Source organism: Acanthisitta chloris, unplaced genomic scaffold, assembly GCF_000695815.1.
Source record: "Acanthisitta chloris isolate BGI_N310 unplaced genomic scaffold, ASM69581v1 scaffold1309, whole genome shotgun sequence".
Lineage (NCBI taxonomy): Eukaryota > Metazoa > Chordata > Aves > Passeriformes > Acanthisittidae > Acanthisitta > Acanthisitta chloris.
The window spans coordinates 10,251-34,124 of NW_008692874.1; the positions used below are offsets into that span (position 1 = coordinate 10,251).

General features: G+C 44.1%; 1 protein-coding gene across 1 annotated transcript in view; it reads right to left on the minus strand.

Annotated features, from left to right (window-relative positions):
* NHS (Nance-Horan syndrome (congenital cataracts and dental anomalies)) overlaps positions 1 to 23,433 on the minus strand; it is a gene marked incomplete at its 5' end in the record, with an annotated part of 24,102 nt that extends 669 nt beyond the window's left edge. Inside the window, 8 exon segments of the mRNA XM_009082816.1 lie at positions 692 to 818; positions 1,316 to 2,448; positions 2,450 to 4,265; positions 5,526 to 5,657; positions 8,902 to 9,094; positions 11,322 to 11,384; positions 19,987 to 20,120; positions 23,281 to 23,433. Of these exon segments, the coding sequence (XP_009081064.1) occupies positions 692 to 818; positions 1,316 to 2,448; positions 2,450 to 4,265; positions 5,526 to 5,657; positions 8,902 to 9,094; positions 11,322 to 11,384; positions 19,987 to 20,120; positions 23,281 to 23,433 (3,751 nt within the window).
* Between the last annotated feature and the right edge of the window lie 441 nt (positions 23,434 to 23,874).

Here is a 23,874-nt window from a genome sequence, read left to right on the forward strand (position 1 = left end):
CTGGTCTGGAGTTTTACCGATTGACTGTGCTTTCATATTAGCTAGAGTTCTTGTAATCCCTCTGTCAACTATCAGAGGCTAGCAGTGACTGATGGCACTTTAAGCTGTGATAGCTCTTGTATAATGAATGAGGCACGGAGCCACAGAGTCCCTCTCAACATCAGTCAGCTCTCCCAAAACAATGTATGCACAACTAGCTCTTTGTAAAGACAGTAATGCATTTGGAGATTTAGGTAAAAATAATAATACTCAGTGTAACCTGTTCAATATCAGAAATCTTTAATTTCAGTTGTGATCACAAATGTCAGCTGAATACAAAATACTCTAAAATTGAAGAGATGCCTTTTCATCGTTCTTTCTGCAACAACTCACCAGAACAGAGCTGGTGGGCAGAAGGCAGGAGCCACTGCAGGTAGTTTCCTTTGAAGATATGCATGTCTGTTAGAGAGAACAGCCTGATGCTGTTATCTGCAAAATATCCTACACATGGCATGAAGACATTCAGACTGCACACCAGACCATAATAAAGTATCTGTTAAAAACAGCCTTTTAGAAAACAAAACTGAATAAACTAAATGAGGTAGTTCCAGGACGAGACTTAACCATGGAATAACCATCCTGCAGCTATCATTAGTGGGCAAATGTGCAGGGCTGCAGGTTACCATTTCCCATTGCCACAAGGTTAAGTCACCTGTGAATGACTGCAAACAGGTCCTCGGTAGTGCGGGGTTTGTTTGGAGACACAAAGACATCCTCAGCGTCAGCCTGTGACTCCTCGCTCAGTGGAGACATGATGGACTCATCGCTTGGAGAAGACTCTTAAAGGAGGAAAGAAGCCATGCTATGAGTCAGACCCCACTGTGCTTCATAACAGCATCACCAATGCAAGGCAACAGCTCCATTCACAATTGCATGGCTGATACCACCATACAGACTTTACCCTCTAATCTTGAACGTTGTGTGTATATTGCATATTGGAGCCCATAAAGGGGCACTGCTAGGCACTGAACACAGGATCTCCCATTTACTGCACAGCTGTGATAATAAGGCTCCCCTGTACCCAGGGTCAATACTCCTCCCTTTTCTCTTTTCAGCTGAAATGCAGCACAAATGAGGAAATAAATATCAGAGAAATATGGTCTAAATACACTGAAAAATTGTAAATATATTTGGGTTGGCTGGCCAGCTGACATGGGGGGCTCTGTGCTTAAACCCACAGAGGCAAGCTGGTGTACAACTCCAGCCTGCTTTATGACTACCAATCACGTCCAAAGCCACATGATTTGTTATGACACAGAAAGAGTTCACAACTGACCTTTCAGCGAAGGCTTGTCTGTGCTGCCCACTGTATCATCTGCCCTGCCGTCATCAGAGGCACTTTTGGTTGAGATACCTGATGCAATATCATTTTCCTGCTTGCAACCCACTTCACTGAGTGAATCTACTGCTGCCATCTCTGCTTCATAGCCGATATTCCCAGGCACATGGTGGCTTACATCGGGTTGGTGCTTAAACTGATAGCTGATGGTCGGTCCCTCAGCCTGAGCTGGGCTTTCACCCACAGGCCCAGCTTCCAGCCTCCCCTCATTGCCTGCAGAGATCTCTTGCTGAGCCTGCACTTGCTGAAGGTCACATGCTGTTTCTGCTCCCTGGACAGGTTTCTTTGCTTCATCATCACCTGTAGGGACAGCTGAGCCCTTCTGAAACGTATCCATGGAGATGGTACACGTCTGATCCAGAGTGCTTTCTGCTAAGTGCTCAGTGGCCAAGTGCACTTGGTCCTTCTCAGGTTTGATTTCAACCAGACCCATGCTTGCTGAAGTTACCGCATCTTGCTCACAGCTATTCTGCCCACTGAAAGAGGAGCTTTTCTCTAAAGGTGGCTTTCCAGGGCCTGCTTCTGCTGGGGAAGTGTCAATGTACAGCATTAGGGCCTCATCTGTAGAGTACTGGCGTGATACGGGTTTCTTAGCTAAGAGTGGCCTCATTTTGCCTGGAGAAACATCGGCTGCCATCAAGGTGGTCTCCTGTATGCAGAGCAAGTCTGGGGTGCTGCCTTTCTGTTTCACCCCTTCAGACTTGTTGACTGCGCGGAGGTGGACAGACTTGAGAACGGAGGGCGTGATGGCGAGGGCAGAGGGAGGGTTGGGCTGCAGGGCTTCCCCGACGGCACTCTGCTTGCTGTGGCTGAAGGTATGCAGCTGGTGCCTGTGAGCGAAGGGCTTGCTCAAGACATTGTGAAGAGCACTTAGGTCGAGGTGAGTAGGAGGTATAATTGGAAGTTCGAGGTCTTTGCTCACCGAGGCGGTGCCATCTTTTGAGAGCGGCTGCTGCAGCGATGACTTCCTCTCTGGTACTTTCGGCTTCCTCTTGCTCCCCCCTGGAGACAAGGGTCCCGAAAAGAAAGCTGTAGGAAAAGAAGAGGTGGGTGTCTCCGACTGGCTGGATGGAGGGTGAGGCTAACCCTGCCAGCTTCTCGGGGGAGGCCAGCTTAAACTCATTATCAACAGAGGGGAGGGATGGGGTAGTAGCTCGTGACCCAGACTGGGATGTCTGGGATTCAGAGCTCTCTGGTGACTTGATACACTCTATGACTGTAGTACCCGTAGCAGTGCTTGAATTGGACAAGGACCTGTAAGGATCGCTGGATTTCAAGTCGTTCAGAAGCCAGAGGTCTGCATAGTGAGGTTGTTCAGCACCTTCATCTTTAAAGGAGGGGATATCGGTGGTGTCGAACGGAGCGTCCTTTAACCCACTGTCACCCTGGTTTGCCCAGGGAAGCTCCTGCTTGGCTGGCAGGCTGGGGCCTTCCACTCGGGAAGGTGTGTTTGAAAACTCAAGGGGCAGCTTCATCTCCCTGGCAGTGTGAGACACGTGCTGCCCGCCACCGATCTTTGGTTCTTTCTTGTCAGCAAGGTCGGTGCTGCTCTCTGATTTCCTCAAAGACGAGCTGCGTTTTGGTGGGGCTGGCTTTGCCTTTGGTTTCTTCAGTGAGATGCTCTGCCGTCCCTGTCTCCTGTGGCTCACGCACTCCTGCCAGGCGCAGTCAGCCAGGCTGGAAGTCACGCTCCCGGTCTGGCCGCTCTCGGAGCCTGGGGCTGCATAGTTGCAAATATAACTTTTATTACCCTTGAGACCGCAGTCAAAGTGCATGGAGGTATAGTATCCTTCAGTATCCACAGAAAAGTGTGAGCTAGTGTCTGCCTTGTCAGAGGGAGTCTTTTCGAGGAAGCTGTCATAGGTGGCCATGCTGGTGAAGCTGGGGCATCCCAGGCTGTCTGCCTTCGGGCGCTCAGGGCTGAAGTCCTGGCGACAGGAGGCATCATGGTGATGGTGCAAGTAGTTCCACTCACTGTCGCTTGTGTTGCTGTTGTTGGGGTCATCCAGTAAATCCGCTACGGTGGAGGTGAAGGAGCTCGCCCTGTGGCCCCTGACCTTGTCTGTGTGGTCACCAAACTGCTCTGTGATGAAGACATTGGAGTCCTCATTGGCATTGGGAGCAGTGTTAAGCGACAGCTCGGAGTCACAGTGCGAAGAGCCCGTCAGTGGAGGAGAGGCAGCAGGAGGAATGGTTTCAGACGTCTGGGAGGGACACGTGGAGCTGCTCCCGCTCCAGTTGCCACTGGAGGACTGATGGTCATCTTTCTGGTCCATGTGGCTGCTGAGCAGGACTCCTGCTGTGGAGATAGAGGGAATTGGGCTCCCGAAGGTGTCTGAGTTAGATGAAATCTCACAGCTGCCTGAATCAACCATCCTTGACAGCCGTGATCTCCCCCTCTCACCGATGCTGTGCTCGGGGCTGTGCAGGTGCTGAGAACAAGTTAAACCAATGGGTTGATGCTCCTGCGAACCTTGCTTGCTCAAGACTTCCTTCCCCTTTTTCGGGATCCTCTCCTGACCAGCTAGGAAGTGCTCTGCTTCATATCCTGCACTCTTGGCAGTGGCATCCTGATGGCCCTCGCTGGCCCGGGCGCCTTCACGAGGAAGGCTCCGTGAGCGGATGCGGTTGCTTACAGCGGCAGCGAAGACGGCGTCCCCGTTGTCTGCCAGCACCAAGATGTTGCCAGCGGAGTGGGAGAGGGAGGCGACAACACTCTGCCCCCTCTGGGCACGGATTCGCCGCCGGGAGGGAGCAGCTATCAGGATTTCTTCTGTCTGGCACTCCGTGTCCCGGGTCCCCGACCTCCTGTTGCTGGAGCCAGAGAAGTCTGGGTTTGCGTGCACAATCACATTGCGCTCTCTCGCCACTGGCGACTCGTCTGAATCTAGGACACACGGAAAGCTGGGTGAGTGGGAGAGAGCTCCACGTTTCCTGCCACCAGACAACCCGCAAAGCAACCCAAGAAGCATTATCTGCCATATTCTTTATTTTTTAATCTTGCTGAGCATTGGACCAAATTTCAGTTTGCTATAAAGAGTATATAAAGCAGACTTCATAACGGTGAGGTAGGGAAATTCTCCTAGTCCTGCAATGTGATCTTAGTTCTCCTATTTCTGCAATGTGATCTCATGTGAAGCTGAGCTTGCTGTAGTAAATATTAAGGATAAATACTAAGCTTTCAGTTTTTGTCAATTTCAGCTAATTAAAGACTGTTTTCAGGAGTGGCTGCTGAACAAAACACTCCATGAGCTTCTACAATTAATTCTATTTTGACTACCTATCTGTTCAGAATTTCCATTATCTGCTTCTTTATTACCAAGAATATTTGCAAGGCAAACAGGATCTTTTTTTCATAGCTTCTCTGGTTGCTTATTCCGTATGATAAACACATTCCTTCTGCTTCCAATCAAGTTTCATGGCAGTGGACTGAGATACCAGAGCCACCTTTAGGTGCAGATGAACATTAAGAAATAACAACCGTGTTAGTTTTGGTTTGGGTTAATAAGAATTTTACACTGAATTTGCCCTCAACAGAGTTGCTTCTAATTTGCCTGTGACAAAAAGTGAGGTAAGTGGCTAGATTTCAGGCAGATATCCTTGGCAATAAAGAATAAAAGGAAGGAATTGAGGAGTGTGATAATAAAAGGAAGGTTTAGCAAAGCTTCCCGTAGGGTACCAGCAGCTGTCTCTAAGGTGGATACCCAACCGCTCGTCTGAGTTATCCAGCTGTTGTGACAGATCATCATCACTTTGCTTAGTAACATCTGTCAGTTCTTTACCTTAAGCTCTCCTCACACAAGAAAAAACTTTCACTTAATCTAGTTACTTTTTATGCACATAACTATGGGTTCATAACAGAAATAAAATAATAAAAAATAAAAGAACTGATTAACATTTACACAATAAGAGCTGAACACGTACATCTATATTACTCAGTAAGGCCCCTGGTCCTTCAAGGCCATATGGAGTAATATAGCTTTGCTTACTGTAGTAAATCAAAAAAACAAACCACGTCATTCCCAAACTCCACAAGCATTTACACTTTCAAGGTTTTGTTTCTTTGGAAGGCTAGCTACCAGCTCATATCCCTGCAATTTAAGTTGGTTAGAAAGCTATCTACGGAAGATTTATATTTATACTACACCTATTTCTTGTTGCACTCTTCTGGGGATGCCAGAGATGGTTTTCCTCCTCCTCAACTTTCGTCTCCGCTGTAGTACAGATTGTGAATGAACAAGAGAGCAGCGTATACTAGCCTCTCTGTCAAAACCAACTCCTGCAACCCATAAATAGGTCTCATTAGCCTTTAGAAATAGTAAACAAATTTTCATGGCTGGAACACAGTGGAGGTATGTGAGCTTGGATTAAGCCTGTGAATAAACATAAGGGAGCCCTTATGTAGCTCTTATGTAAATTATATCACAGTATATCACAGTTTTACATCTAATTCCAGCTCCCCCTCAGCAGCCTGGTCTGCCAAAAATAACAGAAGGCATGAAAAGAAAAAGGAAAGGAAAAGAAAAGAAAATCAGGAAGGCAAATAGAGTTGAGAGCTCTTGGTAATGGGGCATCTTTCTTATATCTATTTATCCATCTGTCATAGGGACAATGACAGTAACTTGTCTGCAAAGCATAATCTGTTCAGCTACAGCCTGACTTATTTTAAGCAACTAAGCATAAGACGACATTTTAAGGTTATAATGCCATATTGCAGCAGTTGGGTGCTTCTTAGGAGACCAATATGCCAAGGGGGCTAACATTTCAAAAAGGAGGGAGACAGCTAAAATGGGGCCAAGTCACCGTGCAAGTTTAGAGAGCATTCTCTGTGACAATGACACACGGCCGAGAGTGACAATATTGGGGAGCTGCTATTTATTTGCATAGATCAGCAAGTGGCCTGATTTTCACATGTGCTCAGCACATGGTGGGAGTCCACTCAGGGAATCAGATCATGTAGTCAGTGAAGATCCTCAGTTTAGATTTGGATGCCCAAGTTCATAAGTACATTTGTTATGACCACAGTTACACAGAATAGGTGAGAATTCCTTGTTTTCTTTATGTTTCCATGGCATTAGCACAGGAAAGTGTCTTTCACTTTGGTTTTTACACTGTGCTGTCAAAACAGAGTTAAAAGGAGGATGACCAGAAACCAGTGCTCATCTGCACTGGCTTTTTGCACAACTGTATACTCACTCACGCTCTCTAAAGTTGATGTGGGACAGGTTGGAAAAAATGTGCCAGGTCCATAAAAATACTAACATAAGGATTGCTGGTACAGTGGTTTGTAATCTTAAGAAAAACAAACAAACTAAACCAAACAAAAGGAAAAAAAAATCCTGATAAGAAGCTCTATTTTAATAGCGTATAATTATAGAAAACATAATTATACACAGACATACACATACATATTACACTACGTAACAATGTAAACATTAAAAAGTAACTTTCTTGTAAAAGTTCTTCTTGAAATCTACTACAGTGAAATAGAGGCTTCAGACAGATGTCCTGTAACCACCAATGCCCCTGGAATAAGCAGAGGAAGAACTTTCTTTAATATGGAACAAAAGTGCCATAAACTCCAACAACAGTCATTTTTTAAAAAGTGAACATTTCTCAGGGTTGGGAGAAGCTTAAAGAACAAAAACAGAGAACTGAAAGCAAACTCTTTGAAACAAAAATCAATCAGCATCATTGCTGGTTTTCCAGCAACTGTGAGTTAGCCAAACATGCTCTGTGCGCCAGATGCACGGGGATCATCTCTGAGAGGAAAGTGGAAGAGGGTATATCCTCCCCGTGACGCATACAAATTATTCCCATTAGTGCTAATGAGAATGATACACATAAACATCCAGAAGATTACATACCATTCTTGATCTGTAAAACTGATCAGTGGAAATTTGGTTCCAATGTATGGCAGGTGGAGTCTAGGCAAAAATGGCTATTACTGGAAAAGTTAACATTGGTCCCAGACCTAACTCTCTTCTGACCTGCATTAGGTGACATTAGCCCTGCTAGAAAGCCTACACCAGTTATGGTCCTATATTGAATCTAGAAAGAGCATCATTTTAACACCAGCTTTACCTCATGGAAACACACCACATTATCTGTGACTTTCCGTGGGGATTTCCAGCAGCAGTGCCCAGCCTGTGGCCTTGCCCAGCCAGCTCCCAACCTCTGGCCCTGCAGGGTCTATGCAGGCAGTGCTGCCAGCTGGCTGCCTGTCATCCTGTGGGGCCCTGACTGGCCAGAAGTACTGTCCCAGTGGCAGGGACACCTGCTCCTGGCTGCCACCTCCCCAGGCGAGCAGAGCTGGTGACACTGTGCAGTGTCACCTCTGCTGCCAGGGTGGAGGAGAACCAGGACTGTGTTGCCCTCAGTGGGAGGATTCATGCAGCTGACAGTGGAGCAGAAGGGACTTGTCACTGTGATGCTGTAATACAGACGTGCCACAAGTCCAAAAGCCCAGAGCCCTTTAGTTGGGGGCTGAAGTTGGACTGTAGGCATACAGCCCTCCCCAGCACCAACCCCACAGTCTGTCTGAAGGAAGGTTGGTGCACTGCTGATACACATGGGAAAGAGCAGTGAGATGTGACAGGCTGTGACCTTCCCCCAGCCCCCCAGTTCTGGGAAAACAGAATTAATTACAAATATGTTCTCTGGGGAATAAAGGCTAACTGAAAGCTCCTTTCTTTTTTCCTAATTGTTGATATTGAAGTCTATAACTGTGGAGCCAGCCCACTTTATGCTCTTACGTTAATCAAAACTTGGTACGAAATATTATTGAGGAAAACTCAGATCAACTTTATGTTTACCATAGCCCTCTGAAAGGAGAGAAAGAGAAAAAGAGAAAGAGAAAAACAGCCTGGTTTTTGAGTCTGGAAATAAGTCATCTATCACATTTAATAAGTGATATACCTTCTGCTTCTATAAACAAATTCTTCTTCAAATAAATCTAGTCAAATGTACCCAAATGTTATAGAAATAAAAGAAAATGCCATTACTATACCTTCAGCATAGCTGCATGTAAAGAGATCTCAGAGCGATGGTTTGCATGCTACACATTCATGCCTTGCATGTTTAAAGCACTGCAAATAGTAGCCTACATTCTCTAGTTTTTCTTCTCCTGCTACACATGATAATCATATGATTAATTTTGGTGGCTTTCTGCATTATTTCAGTCAGCTACATTCAAAACGTTATTTGAGGTCTTTATAAATACAGACTGTAGGTTATATACACAACAAAAGCACATTGTTTATAAAGGGAACCAGGGTTATGTTACACTTATAACATAACTGAAAATATGGGCCAAATTAATCCTAGATGCGGCTTCAGCGACACCAGCAGTCATGCATAAGGGATGAATTTAGCCCACTGTCTTCCAGAAACTAAATCCTCAAGCTAGGGTCTTTGCCCCCAGACTGCACAATCCCATGACTTCAAATAAATTAAACAAAATAAGTACTTGACCTCCCTTGAACCATGCAATAAATACAAAAAGAAATAGAAGAGATTTGTACCAGTGACATTGATGGGGATAATGCAAGAAGAAATCACTTGGGCATCTTGTTTCATTTTCTCCTCTGGAGTTGGGAGAGGTAGTGCTTTACTCCAATTGGTTTGTTTATCCAGTGTAGAAGGGATATTATGTATTGGATTTTTCGGCCTCTGCCCTAACATGACATCTGTATCTTCGTCCTCTGGTGGATGGGACTGCAAATGAATACATTCAAAATCAGTGTCTCCCACTCAGGCACAGAAGGCTAATTTTGAAACAAAGCAGACACACAGATCAGAAATCAATTACAGGGATGCAGGGAGGAATCATTCTAGCTAAGTCACACAGCAGCAGCTATTCTCCAATGGAAACATAACATCCTGCTAATAGGAGAAAAATACCTCAACATACTGGAACTCAGCACATTTAGAGTGACATTTACAGGTGATCTCCTCTGTCAGAAGGGGCACGTCCTGCATTCGCGGGTAGCTGTTGCAAGCTTCCCCCAGCTACCATCAGCATTAGACGTGTGGGTCCTCATTTGCATCCGCAACCTTCTGAACACTCGAGTCCAGTGATTACTAGCGAGGACTGGCCCCATATAACCATTCATCCAAGCAACAGAAGGCCCAGAGTTTTAAAGAAGACCCCTCTGTACCTCAGAAAACCATCTGCATTTCGTGCGTACAAACTCAAGACCATGAGCAGATCATGGTACAGCCACCCAACCGCTCTGCAGTGGGAAGTGGCAGGTGTTAACAGAGCTGGGGCAGGGGGACAGCGACCAAAGAGAAGAGTAGCCACCACCAGAAGAAACTAAAGGGTATTTAAAAACCATGCATATTTTTAACGCATACTATGAGAAGCACTAGATGCTGAAGATAAAGAAAAGGAGAGAAAAGTAAACGGCATGGAAGAAAGAGAGATGGTTTGTTTTCTATTAGAAGAAGTGATAAATTCCCTAACAATACGCTGTCTTGCAAAGCCACTATAATTTAATCTAGTAAAAGAGAAATGCTTTAAGTGCGTTTTCATATGGTGCTGGCTACCAACCTGGGTTTTGGGGTCTCTTTGTTTGCAAAAGAAAAAGTTTCTGTTTTGTTTGGAAAGGACAGAGAGGAGAAACACTTACCTTTACCTTTTTCTGCCTAATTTCCCTCCCTTTTCCATTAATACATTCTTCTATAAACCATGACAACTGTTCGGCCAGCTCAGGACATCCATCTGCCTCTCATTTTTTAAAAATGAAGTGCATTCCCTTTCAGGCTGGCTCACTCTTCAGTCCTGAATTCCCAGCTGCTTAACTACCAGCCTTCCCCCTCATGCCTGCTGTTTACACTTCATTTGCCAGTTTTAGTTTTGGTTGCAAACACAGTGAAGATAAAATGTTGCTCTACATTTCCTTGGCAGGGCATTGAGCAGGAGGCTGTTGAACACTGCAGGATCATGCCCTGTCTGCCATTGTATTTCTGCCATTCCTCCGCCCAGGCTGCTCACAAATCCCAGGAGAATTAACCATCTCAGGCTTGCCAAACAGCATTTATGCCCCGGCCCCAAAAGCATTTAAGGTCTTAACTCAGCAGCTACTATTTAAACTGTTGGAGGGCACTTACTTACCTCGCCAGTGTCACCTCCCGCAGCAACCCCAGACCCAAGACAACGCACTCTTCCTCTTCTCCCGCCCGCAGAAAACCCCCTTTTCCCACGTAGGATTTCAGTCAAACATCGCAGCCTTCTTTCTGCCTGCAGCTTTTGTGCCGATTCCCGGCAGACGTGAATAGCTCATATAAACTTCAAGCACAAAAGACTTTGTTTCCTAGGTAACTCCCCCCCCCCGCCCAAAGTTTGATGCATGCATGCAAAAAAACCCACCCTTGCACAAGCACACAGACACGTGGACACACACACACACACACACACACACACACAGAGGCTGCATTTGTTGCCGATTTCTCCCCTGGATGACAATGAAGTGCTGCACAAAGCAGACCAAGTGACCCTGGCTGCCAGAGCTCCTCCTCTCCAAACAGTGGCATCACCAAATGGCCAGAGAATAAATACCTGCTGTCAGTCTGGCATTGTCCGGACAATTTCTTACCGTTTAGCAAGAAAAACTGAAGAGGCAGTTTGGCAAAAACATTGCAAGAGAATTAAATGCAATCACTAATGCTATCGAGTCTGTCCCAGTAGAGGCCCTTTAAAGGAGGTGATAGGACGAGATGGCCTTGTGGCCATGAGCTCCTGAAACCCATCCACAGTGAAGAATGAAAGAGGGGGGGAAATAGTTATTATTGTGTCTTACTGACATGAGAAAAACAGTAATGGCTTCTTTTAGCGCAGTAAAGTTAGCAAGTGAAAAGCAAGCAAGAGGAAGGGTTAGGATCTGGAAGGGAAAAGAGTGAGACAGGGCTGTTAATTGAGGATTGCTTGTTTTTCCAGTACCTTTCTACTCCAGGGGGTCATGTGGCAACACTCAATTGGGGAGGGCGAACGGGTGCTGTTAAACTATAAATGTGAAATGTGAAAAAAAAATAAAATTAAAATTAAAAACATACACAAAACGTTTCTGGTAAAAGCACATCATTTTTGTCTGTATAAATTAGCATCAGAGCTGAAACAAGCAGAGATTTCCACCCTGTTTCCTACTGATGGGTTTGTTCCCCACAACAGAGTGGTTTGGACCCCTGTGAAGTCTGTGCTGATTTTGCTTACCCAGATTAGACAAAACTGCAGTGAATTTGGTTCAGCCTCCTTTTACAGACATACTTAAATTGTCCCAATTGCTTTGTACTGATTTGGTAACTCAAACTGTGTTGTGCTTAGAACTGAAGCAATGCAATTCCACATACATATCGAATTACATTATAAATGTAATTTATTTCATCATATACGGGAGGTTTTTTTGCATTTTGTAAAAAAATTTTAATCAAATGGAAATGCTGATGCTGAGGGTGATTTATCAAATACATTGATTGCTACATGTTTCTGATAATATTGTTACTTCTCTAAGGTTGCAATTATTGTGTCAGGGTGACAACAGTCGCCTGGCTTTTTGTCACTTTTTATAACACTTGAAAGGACAAACAGTCATGACCACAATGTCCTGGGTCTTGCTGAATCCCTGCACCTCTGAAATCCTCTTCTGGCAGAAACTCTGGTTTGTTTGTTGCAATGTCCTGTTTTCAAAACCAAGGAGTGAAGGATGACTGACTTCTTTTGAAATAGGAAATAAAACAAAAAAGGATATAAAGAAAACAGGCCTGTTGACCACACTGGAAAGCTCTAGCATGTGTTTCTTGGTGGGGCTTATTTCCTTCCCCTGTGTTAGTACAGCACAGGGAAGCACAGCACTGCTGTGACAGATGAACCACAAACCTCAGTTTGAAGGACTTTGCATTATATGGTCTCCTCTCAAGAAAAAAAAGCTGTAGTGAGACTCAAAAGGCCTAATTCTCCATCATGTTCTCCTCTTTTCCTAGATACACAGCACCTCCTGCTTTGCCCTGGTTCCCATGAGCAGGACTAAAACCATGGGAGGCCTCCAGATGAGCTACCCATAAGCCTTACAGGAGAGAAGAGGGGGGAGATCAAAAGAGGGCTGTTCCCAGTTAATGTTTTCATCAGGTGAGTTTCTACCCAGGCCAGGGGAAAAACAATTCTTCCAAGGTGGGAAAAGCCCTTATTACAGGACCAACACCTCTATTCATGCTACAAAGGCTGTGGAGATACTGAATACATCAACCATTTCGGTCTTCTCCTCAGATACCCAAGGATGATTTCATGCTTGGTCTTCTGACCAAGTTTCCAATCAGTTGCTCTAAGCAGACTGACTGTGATTAACAGGATTGCTTGAAATTCAATTTCTTCCTGGAAGGTGTTGGAGGATCTCTGGGGAGGGTGGAGACTAATGCTACTGAGGTGACAGGAGCTCAGGGTATGAGAATCTTTGCAATGACCCATGGCCTATGATGGTCCTAGACAATGCACAAGGAGAAGAGAACACAAGGGAATATTCTGTCCTGAGCTCTGAGCACAGCAGCATTCACAAGCCTCTCAGGGGCAAACGTCTCCAGGAGAAACATCAGGACCTCAACTTTGGCCTGAGAGATATTAGTGTGGCTACAGCCAAGACAAGCAAGGTCTGTTTACCAATCTGCCTGTCCTGTTGGTGCAGCACTTTGCTACCTCCCCCATGTGCTGCTCTGCCAGATGCCTCCTAGAAAACACCTGTCTGGTTCCATGTACCTATCACTTAATGTGCCAAAGTCTCAGGTCCCTGCTTAAGCATGGCAGGACAAACTTCCTAGACAGGTTCCTATCATTAAGAGATAGGGCACAATTGGAGGTGACTGGCAAAATTTCAGTTTCTGCTGTCACAGTGGTGCTCCTGAGAAAGCTGGTGTTACTGGGCCTCGCCAAGGGGTTCTAAGGTCACCTAGTGCCTGTTCCCATACAGTGCCTGTCGTCAGGCAGCTGAGGCACATGGGCATAGAGCAGCAGCCTCAGCATTTTGACACCACCACGCTGGGGGAGGGAAAGGGACGCTGCTTTTCAGATTCACTCAGAAGACCAGAATATCTCTAAATGTCCTGAGTAAATACGTAATTAAGCAAGAAATTATTATTATAGACCCAAGGCTGTTCTGGTCTGATGGACAAATCTGCAGTTAGGCGGTTTTCAAAGTGAATTTCTTTTGTGTGGGTTTGCTTGGCAAACAGCAACGGTGATAATCAATCTGTTAAATACAAAGCCAGAATACTTTAAATATGCATTTTTCTTTAATGGACTAAGATTGCTTTGAAACTAAACTGGTGCGTAATTGCTTGAATAGGGATTTATTCTGCAGTCACTGACAAATGTGAGCATTATTATTTCCTGAGCTATCCCATCAACTTCACTCGCAGAGGTGCCATTGTGCTTGTGAAACTGCCTTGCAGTAAAAATTTTGGTTGCATACACATGTGATCTGATTTCTCAGTGCTCTGTGTCTCTTCTCTGTGAAAGTCTTTGGTTTCTGTGCACTACAACAAAATAGTCAGATGTCCAAGTCTGAACTGGTCAACAGAGCTTTCCCTCCAGAGAAAGCAGCTGAACAATTTGGCTCACCTTCCTTCAGCACTTAACTTGGGGTGAGATGAAGCACCTCTGAACACTCTCCCCCCTGATTTTAGGAAAAGCCTAGTATTACTTGCAGGTACCAAAGTCAAGACTTATGATTCACCCTTCTAATGAATTAAAACTGCAAAATTTCATCAGTACAGTGACAAAGAAGCAAATCAACAGTTGACAAACTTGCCATCCTGGCAATTTCTGGGTCTGCCCCATTTTTTGTCACAGTGCTGGGATCTGGAGGAGGAAATTAATGGTCCAACAACAGGATAAAAATGCCACTTCAACCTCTTTTCTGTTTTCCATCCTCCAAAGCTCTTAGATGCCACTGCTGTTTGGCGTCTTCAACACATAGGGAAGACTAGTTCAAGAAGCATCATTTGCTTTAAATCATGTACCTAGCCTGCCTTATCTATAGGTAGATTCAGGGATTTCAAAGTTAGTGCACAGGGCATATGGAACACATTGCAATGGCAAGGGAAAAACATAAACCCAAGAATAAAGAACTAATTTTTCTTCAGATAATTAAAGATGCTTTGAGAATGCTGAAGATTCATCAAGAGCATTTATCCTCAACAGGTTTTTCAAATCTAGGCATGGCTGAGTTGATCCAGGCAGGCAAGGTGCTACCTCACAGGAAATACAGGTGGCTGAGTCACAGCCCCCAGCAGCACAGGGCTGGTACTGGCAGTGTTGGCACAGCCTTGGCGAGGACAGGAGGTGGCTGCTGTCAGGTGCTGCATAGCACTATTCTCCAGAAGATTATTTTTGAATCCTGCTGCCTAAAAGTTGCAGCTAACAAAAAGCATAAGAGATCAATATTATTTCTGACTTCAAGCTTCTTTAGCACTAGGTAGGGGAAATTTCCCTCTCAGGATAACCTTCTGAATAAAGTGGGCGATATTGACCCACACAGGGCATCAGCATCTAGTGTCAGCATCTGCAAGCTTCATATATGGCCCAGCAAACAGAACACATATACAGTATGCTTTCAGCCTATGTGAACACAGAAATAAGATGTACAATACATTCTGACTTCTCATTTGAAAGTGATCATTCATGCACTGAAAAGTTAACATGTAGAATAAGTGTGAACTAGTGTTCAATCCCACCTTCATGTGAGTACATTCCTGACTCCTGGAGCTCTGATTGAAACCTCTCTGTCTCCTTTCCTCTGCCTGTGGAGAGCCTGCTGCCTTCTTAACTCACAGGAGCTAAAGAAAATGGCACTGATTTATATGTTGGAAAAAGTAAATGTCTGGTAAAAGGAGAAGAAATACTAACAGAAGGCTAGCAGCTTTCCAGAGCACAGTTGACTACTTATTTAGAAACTAACTTTCGGACCTATACAGTAGCTTTCTTGCATAGTCAGCTGATGCTGAAGAGAAGATAATGGGAATATTTCTGACTGTGCTATTTCTGCTTCAAAACACAACCCTGCTCACCTGCCTGCTCCCAAGGTTTATATTTCTCTATGTTTCATTCTCCTCGAGTTTTTATTTTCTCTGCCTGTGGGTGTTTTCTTTTCTTTTGGAGCATCACAAATGCCATCAGTTAAAGTACTGACAATCCTTTAACGATTAATGTACTGCTCCAATGTTTTGACAAGGTAAAGACAAAAATAAGACGTGTTTTCTGACAGTAAGTCATACCACACATGGCATTCCAGCAAAGGTACAAAAATAATAATTCCATGATACAGGGTAGTAGGTATTAGGCTCATTGCACAAACAGTGCTATACAGTTCAGTCTGATGAATAATGTCAGGTAGGTTTTATTTCTAGCAGCTACAGGTAGGATTTGCACACAGAAAGTGCACAGTCCAAGTCATGCCTGGCCCTTAACTCAGTTGTTTCTTACTAAGGCTTCATCTGGCTTCAGCACAAAACTGTGTGAAAGTTAATATATTCAGTTGTTCTTCCTTCTCTTTGCTGTACAAAGCATCCTAAAGCAGACCATAGGGAATAGTTTTGAAATACCAAAGGAGATGGAATAAAATTACCTGATGCATTATTTCCCCTTCACATTTGCTCTAGCTGAGGCCTCAGGGAGAGGAAAAGCCTGTCTGGAAAATAACCTCCTGCCTCTTATCCCTTAGATTTCTGCTCAGATTATAATTATGAATAAACTGACACTGAAATTTGTGCAACTGTGAGTGTAAATTTCCAAATATTGAGTTCCTTGCTTCATCTCCTTTGTTTTATTTTAACAGCTGTGCCACATGGGGATTGAGAAAGTGTGGTCCCACAACATTCTGAACTGGAATACTGAGATTTCAGAGCCTGGCTGACTGGACTTGGGGAAACCAGAAAAAGAAAAAATGCAGAGAAAATTAAAGAGAAGGCTGAAATGCAGTTGGAATGACACAGCATCTTCACACTCAGTGACTGCCCTCAGCAGTGCTACAGGCAGGGTTGTCATGGGAACATGTGTAAGAAATATTTTCCTCATTTTAGCAAGTCCATAACTTCCTTGTACTGTCCTCAGATTATTTTCGCTTTGGGTTGGGTTTTTCGTTTTTTTCCTTCATTGGCAAAAATGCCTTAATGAATGATACTTGTAAATGTGTTTGGTTGTATAGTTATTCTGTGTAGAGAGAGACTAAGTATGCTAGAGTTTTTCAGCTTTAAAAATTAATGACTGGGATGAATAGGAAAGTAAAGTCATGTCTGCAAAACCATAAAGACCATGGAGAAAGAGAATGAGGAAGCAATGCTTACTGTTTCTTGCATTCTAAGAACCAGAAGGGATATAATGAAATTATGAGGTATCAGGTTTGGAACAAACAAATGATACATTTTCATAGTGATTTTTAAAGTAATTGTCACAGGTGCTGCTGAGGCCAAAGGTGTAAATTTGCTAAAAAATTGGATTAAACAAATATCAAAGTCAACACAGACTGGTTCCTTGGTGGTTATTTATTGTGTGTTTGATTTCTGGCTCAGGAACTCTAATGAATTTCTGTAGGAAACTGGAAGGATAAATCATGGGACAATAAATGGCATAAACCATGCCTTGTGCTTATACTCTTTCCTGAAGGATCCCCTTTTTGCCTTTGGGCTAAGTGGACCTTTCATCAGACAAATCAAGGCAGTTCCTGTATCCAGAGTAGACACAAAAGAGCTTATGCCATTTCTAGTTCTCTACCCCTTCTCCACAACAAAATGATCTTGTGATGGAACAGTCCAAAACATCCCTCCAGACCCATTTTAGGCTGGCATTACTCACTTTGGACTTGAATTCATTTGGCCTTTCTTGAAATTTGTGGGACTGTGGCATCTTCCTCCCTGTAAACATAGTTGTGCTTAAAAGTGAATCTTCATCTCTTGTGGCTAATTTTCTCTAGGTTTATGATACAATATACAAGATCTTTGGGAGAGCTCATAGCCACCTAATTGGTAGCAATAAAACCAGCAGCCAAAAGGTACAAATGTTAAAGCCTTGACTGGTCTTAGATACAGGTGACCTGTTTTATCAGTAGCTTTCAGTAGTGATAGTTCTCACAGGCCTCACAATGGTAACCTGAACATTTCTCAAAATCAAACATATTATTTCAGTATCTTAATATATGCATTTAACTTAGATAGTCAGTTTGGAAAAGTCAGGTTCTGTAACTTTGAAAAAATTCCCAGCTTCTTGTTGATCCCTTTCCTAATTTAAAAGAAACACAGAAGGGGGCTTTTGTTGTTTAGTATTGCTCCCTTCAGCACCTTTCCAATGCATCAGAAGAGTGGAATACACAGCAGGCTGCTATGCCATGAATAAAAGTTCTTGTGGATTTAACATCTTTAGTTCATTGACAGATGATACAATCAACTGGAATCAGATATCAAACATTACCGACAGTCCTTGAAGCAGATACACTTTTGCAGATGTCAAAAAGCTTATGCCAAAAAAGGCAAGCTAGCCAATAACAGCATTCTCAACTTTCTCTTGTAATGGGATCATTAAATCATGAAGGCTGGCACAATATCAATCAGCTATTCATTGTTGCAGTGTCTTGTAAAAATCTGATAAACCTTCTGCCAGACAGAGCATTCATGTGCAGCTTCATCTTGCCTTATTCCCTTTAATTTTTAAGTTGCCCCATGAACAAGAAGTTTTCTCAGAAATGGGTCAAGGCACTTTGAAGTGCTCTGGCCTTGGCGTATTTGCAATTACCAAAGCAGAACATTGCCAGATGCCTTGAAATCAATAGAACAACATCACTCCAAGCAGCTCTTGTTTGCTTCTCCTCAGGGGAACACTGAACCTTCCAAAAGAGGTCCAATATGGGTGGGCACAAAGCTTAATATTTTCCTTCTTTAAAAGAAAAAGGTGGACTTCCTGATAAAGCCAAGACATCTGCATTCAGCATGACTTAATTTTGCCAACTAATACAGGACACAGAGGGTTGCTCACTATTTGTTATTGTGTTCCACAGATGGAAGTAATGTCTAAAATGCACTGGTTGTTTTCCAAACACAGCAAGATTCAGGCCTTTCAGCATTGTGTATGCAGTTTCAAAAGAGATGCCTTGTTCCCCATCTGATACTAACTAAGACAGCTTTATGTTCAATAGACTGTCCAAACTATTACCTGTAACTGGTTCTGATCTATAACATGGCATCACCTCCCCTTTACCTTTCAATGACCCTACAACAGCACTAGCTTTGATGATGACTTATAAAGAAGAAACAGGTAAGCCTGTTCCTCTTTTCTGTCTTCCACCTCCTTTCCATGCTGTTCTTCAACATCAGGATATATTCTTTCAGTTGACTCATAAGGCCTGCAAATTTAACCAGTTCAAATCCTGCAGTGATGGTGATGCTTTCCTCAAAATTATCCAGGTAAACAGCCAAAAAGCCAGAATAGCCAAACTATTCAAAACCTTGTCTTGCATTTCATGCTTTTAAATGAGAACAAAACTCTCATGGACTGGTTACCTGATATTTTGGTCCCTGGGCAGATATGACTCCTTTACACTGTGATTCCTTTAGCATTATAGTATTTAAATATGGTTAATATTATGGATTAGGATGAATGTACTTGGTTTTTTAAGCTAAGTGATAATTCAGTAGCTGCATACTTATAATGTGCTCAGAGGTGTAGCATCTCTGGAGATGCCAATGTACCTGTACTGGCAGATGAAGGACTATCCCACTGAGGGCTGGCACTAGACAAATGTGTTGCTTAAAGGCCAAATCAGGGTCTGACCTATGGATTTTAAACAATGCAATGGCTCTTAGCACAGGGCAAAATTTAGTTACTATGGCACTTTCATGGGTCAAACACCCAGAACCACAGAAGTACCAAAGTCCAGCTGAAGCCAGTGGGAATTATGGACCCAATCAGAGTTAAAGTTGTGGATCTAGTGCATTTCCTTTAACCATGATAAATGCGATATTGTCAATACTAATTTTATTTCAAATTAGTCCAGCAGTGGCAAGTCAGCACAGACATACAGGACCAGATCTTCAGCTGGAGCTTCTGCTTGGCTGGCTGGAAGGACATGTGTGAGACACGAAGCATCTGAAAAAACTACATGGAGGTAGACACTGCAGAACAGGACTATTGCCCATACATACATGGAAGTGTAGCTCCTTGTAGGAGGAGACTGCTGAACACATGACCCTCAAGCCAGCACTCAAAGCCCTTGAATTCCTGGCTCTCGGCAATGCTAATGCCAGAGCTGAAATTACAGTGCTTTCTGAAATTACAGGAGGGTCCTTGAAGTGCTACCTATAAAGCACGAGTGGAGAATGTGAAGGACTGTGGAGGAGTGTGTGAATGAGTGCATATGTCTGCTGACCACGGATAAAAAATAAGAGGCTTGTCAATGGAAACGGCCACCCTGGGGCTGCCTGCTGGAACCTGGAACCTCAGTTATGCTGCTGACAGTCTTTAAGGTCAGCTGTGTTGTACCTGCACAGGCCTGGGGAGGGGGCACCTGTATCACACTGAAATCCCACCATGCTAATAACATGTTTGTGTGTGATAGCTGCAGTGAAAGACTTACTGGTATAAAGTGCCGGTCCTTTATCGCTTGCCTCTTTTGACTGCAGATTGCAGGGAAGGGAGGAAAGGGGGGAGCCACCACTGCGATGGGGCCTTGGACTTTTTGCTCTCTGTTATCACCTCGGCTTCGATGTTCTGTTTTGAATGAGACAGAAGACATGAGTCTTTCAGAGTGTTAAAAACATACAAATATCTCTATTAACAGCACAACAGAGACAGGAACAGGACACGGACTCCAAAGAGGAAGGTTCTTCTCTTCTCCACTGATGATGATATGATATATCATATGAATGTGTGTGCATGCTAGTAGCCCGGAAAGCCAATCGAATCCTGGGCTGCATTGAATGAGACAGAAGACATGAGTCTTTCAGAGTGTTAAAAACATACAAATATCTCTATTAACAGCACAACAGAGACAGGAACAGGACACGGACTCCAAAGAGGAAGGTTCTTCTCTTCTCCACTGATGATGATATGATATATCATATGAATGTGTGTGCATGCTAGTAGCCCGGAAAGCCAATCGAATCCTGGGCTGCATCAAAAGGAGTATGGGCAGCGCAGCAGAAGAGGTGATTCTCCTCCTCTACTCTGCTCTCATGAGACCCCACCTGGAATACTGCATGCAGTTCTGGTGTCCTCAACATAAGAACGACATAGAACTGCTGGAGCAAGTCCAGAGGAGGCCATGAAGTTGGTAAGAGGACTGGAGCATCTCCCCTCTGAAGACAGGCTGAGGAAATTGGGGCTGTTCAGCCTGGAGAAGAGAAGACTGTGTGGAGACCTCATAGCACCTTCCAGTATCTGAAGGGCCTACAAGGCAGCTGAAGAGGGACTTTGTTAGGAACTGCAGTGATAGGACAAGGGGTAACAGGTTCAAGTTGGAGGAGGGGAAATTTAGGCTAGATATTAGGAAAAAGTTTTTTACTGTGAGTGTGGTGAGACACTGGCACAGGTTGCCCAACTACAAGTGTTGCAGTAGAAGCCCCAACCCTGTCAGTGTTCAAAGCCAAGTTGGATGAAGCCTTGAGCAACCTGGTCTAGTGGGAGGTGTTCCTGCCCATGGCAGGGGTGGTTGGAACTAGATGATAGGTAAGGTCCATTCCAACCCCTAAAATTCTATGATTCCATGATATATGATCCCTGTTGCAACTGAAGGGGCAAGCATTTACTGCACATCCAAGCACCCAGAAGAGCAATGCCCATACACACCCTAGCATATGCATTTAAGTTGAATTGTCCCCAGATGGGATTTGTACCCTTTCCCCCAAGTGACAAAGGAGCTGCCTTCTAGGTACTTGGGACCTAAGGCCTGTTTCCCAACGGGCACCAGCAGCTTCTGTTGCCTTGAAGTGTTGAGATACAGCAACACCCATATAAAATGTACCCCTCTGAGGGGAAAGAAAGAAACACAGCCCCAGGCAGTTTTTTTCTTCCCTGGCTGCATGGTGATGCCAGGTCCTGAGCACTGGCTTGACATCATGGAGGTTGTTGCAGGTACAGGGCTGTGTTCCAGCATGGAAGACACCATCCTGGAAAAGTCAAGATCTCACAATATTCAGTCCTCTTCCAGCATCAGTCCCAGGTGTCTGTAACCTTCCAGTGAATGGGTGAATGCTCATGGACTTCCCATGTCTAATTTTAGGTGACAGTCGGATAATTGCTGATTGCACAGAGTGCTGCTGGAAGGAGATAATATATTCAGCTGATAAGCATAGTTATGGTCCAGCCAACAAAGTTTGCTGCTAGAATAGCTGTTTTCTGACCTAATGTTTAGTTTTAATTGCTTTTGGTTAAGCAGATAAAGAGATAATGGAATTATGATAGAAGATAGAATTGAGACACAATAAGCATGTTTATGGTAATTTTCAGATTATAATTTCATTCCCATATATGCAGTTATTGGAAAATAAGATAAGCAGCACATGACAAACTGCCTGCTGTGCACAGCTGCCCTGCCATTAAGAGGATGAGAAGTTGCCAAAACTGAGATTTGTAACTTTAAAATGAGACATTTTCTGACGGCGGCTTTTCCGTGCTGCTGTCTCCTGCCCACAAGATGGCAGGCAGAGATCAGCCTGGTCCTAGGACAATTGCAAAGCAGATCTGCTGAGAACAGAAAAGACAAATTCTGCTCTACTCCAACACTACTGTGGTTGCAATTCGGCGATGAGAAGTTGCCAAAACTGAGATTTGTAACTTTAAAATGAGACATTTTCTGACGGCGGCTTTTCCGTGCTGCTGTCTCCTGCCCACAAGATGGCAGGCAGAGATCAGCCTGGTCCTAGGACAATTGCAAAGCAGATCTGCTGAGAACAGAAAAGACAAATTCTGCTCTACTCCAACACTACTGTGGTTGCAATTCGGCTGTATCACTCTCTGCAGTGCTATGAAGACATACTGCACCCACAGTGTTCCTGAGCTAAAATCTAAAGAGATGGTCAAATGTGGTAATTAATTGGAACTTCTTATCCAGCTAACAGATGCTCTGCAGATCTAAGCAATCGATTATTATTATAACCTGATAACAATAATAAATAAGCAAGGCAATTAGAGTTTTTGGTGCAAAAAATTTCCAATACAGGAGGCTGCTACTGAACATTTTAAGGGTGACCTGTATGGATTTTCTCCTTCCTCATGGCACAGAAGAAAACCAGACTTTTTTGCCTGCTTTGACTTGTGTCCCAGTAAGAATCTTCCCTTGGTTAAGTTCACAGTGAAAACTGACCTTTTTGCATCTCTTGCCTTCCCTGTAGTGTGCTGTTGTAGGACCATCCAGATGTTTGCATTTTCCCTTTATCACAGGGTTACAGGAGCCTGATTATGACCCTGATTGTTCCTGCTTCCTTTCTGTGTTGCACGATTTGGTTTTTGAGGCTACAGGTCTCCAGTTTGTTAGGCAATGTTGGGAAGTTCCCTAGCCTAGGGAGGGGACACATGCCCAACCCTTCCAAGCCATCCAGGGTATCTATCACCTGGCTGTCAGCTGCCACCCTTGAAGCACACAGGTAACCCTCAGCATCATGCTTGGAATCATGCTTGACAGTTCAGTTTCTGTGGAGACTCTGTAATACCACCAGGCTCCAGTTTCTGTCCTTGGGAATGGAGGTTGGAACTAGATCATCCTTAAGGCCCCTTCCTACTCAAACTATTCTATGACTTCTTAGCCAGAGTACCTAAGTCCCAGTGGAGACCAGTACCCACAGTTCTGTGTGCTTTAGCACCCTGTTGCTGCCTGGAGTGGACCATGGAGAGGAGTTATGTGTGTGGAGCCAGAATGTGTGCAAGCACCTACCTCTGCGCAAGGCTCGCAGATGCTGCTTGGCGTGGTGGTGCAGCTCCTCCACGCAAGGTGGTCTGGTGGAGGGGAGAAAGATGTTCCTTTGCTGGTGCCAAGGTGCTCGGTAATAGACACTCAGTTTGCTCTCTGCATCAAGGTTGGAGACAGCTGTAGGATGAAAAAACAGAGGGTAAGGTAAGACTTTTGGTCTCTCTTACATCAAGCAAGCTGAAAAGCAAATGTTTTCTCTTGGAACAGCATTGTCAAGAACAAGCACTGGGGTTGTTACAGCACCTCTCATCAAATAGCAATGTCCATTATCTTCTCTGTGTTTCCATATCATGCTATACCACTTAGCATTTAGACAATGCCCTTTTGCCAGATTGCAAATGGCTCTATGGAGGCAAGCAGGTGAAATGATACCATATCAATGCTGAATATATGGACCAAAGGGATAATCATTTCTAGATAGCAAAATGAAAATGTGAAGAAGCTACACAATCACAACCTTTCCACGGTGACATTTTTGAGCAAGGGCTGGGGGAGGAATAGGTTTTCCATTTACCCATTCTCCTGCCAATATGCTCTTTCACTACATCATGTTACGCA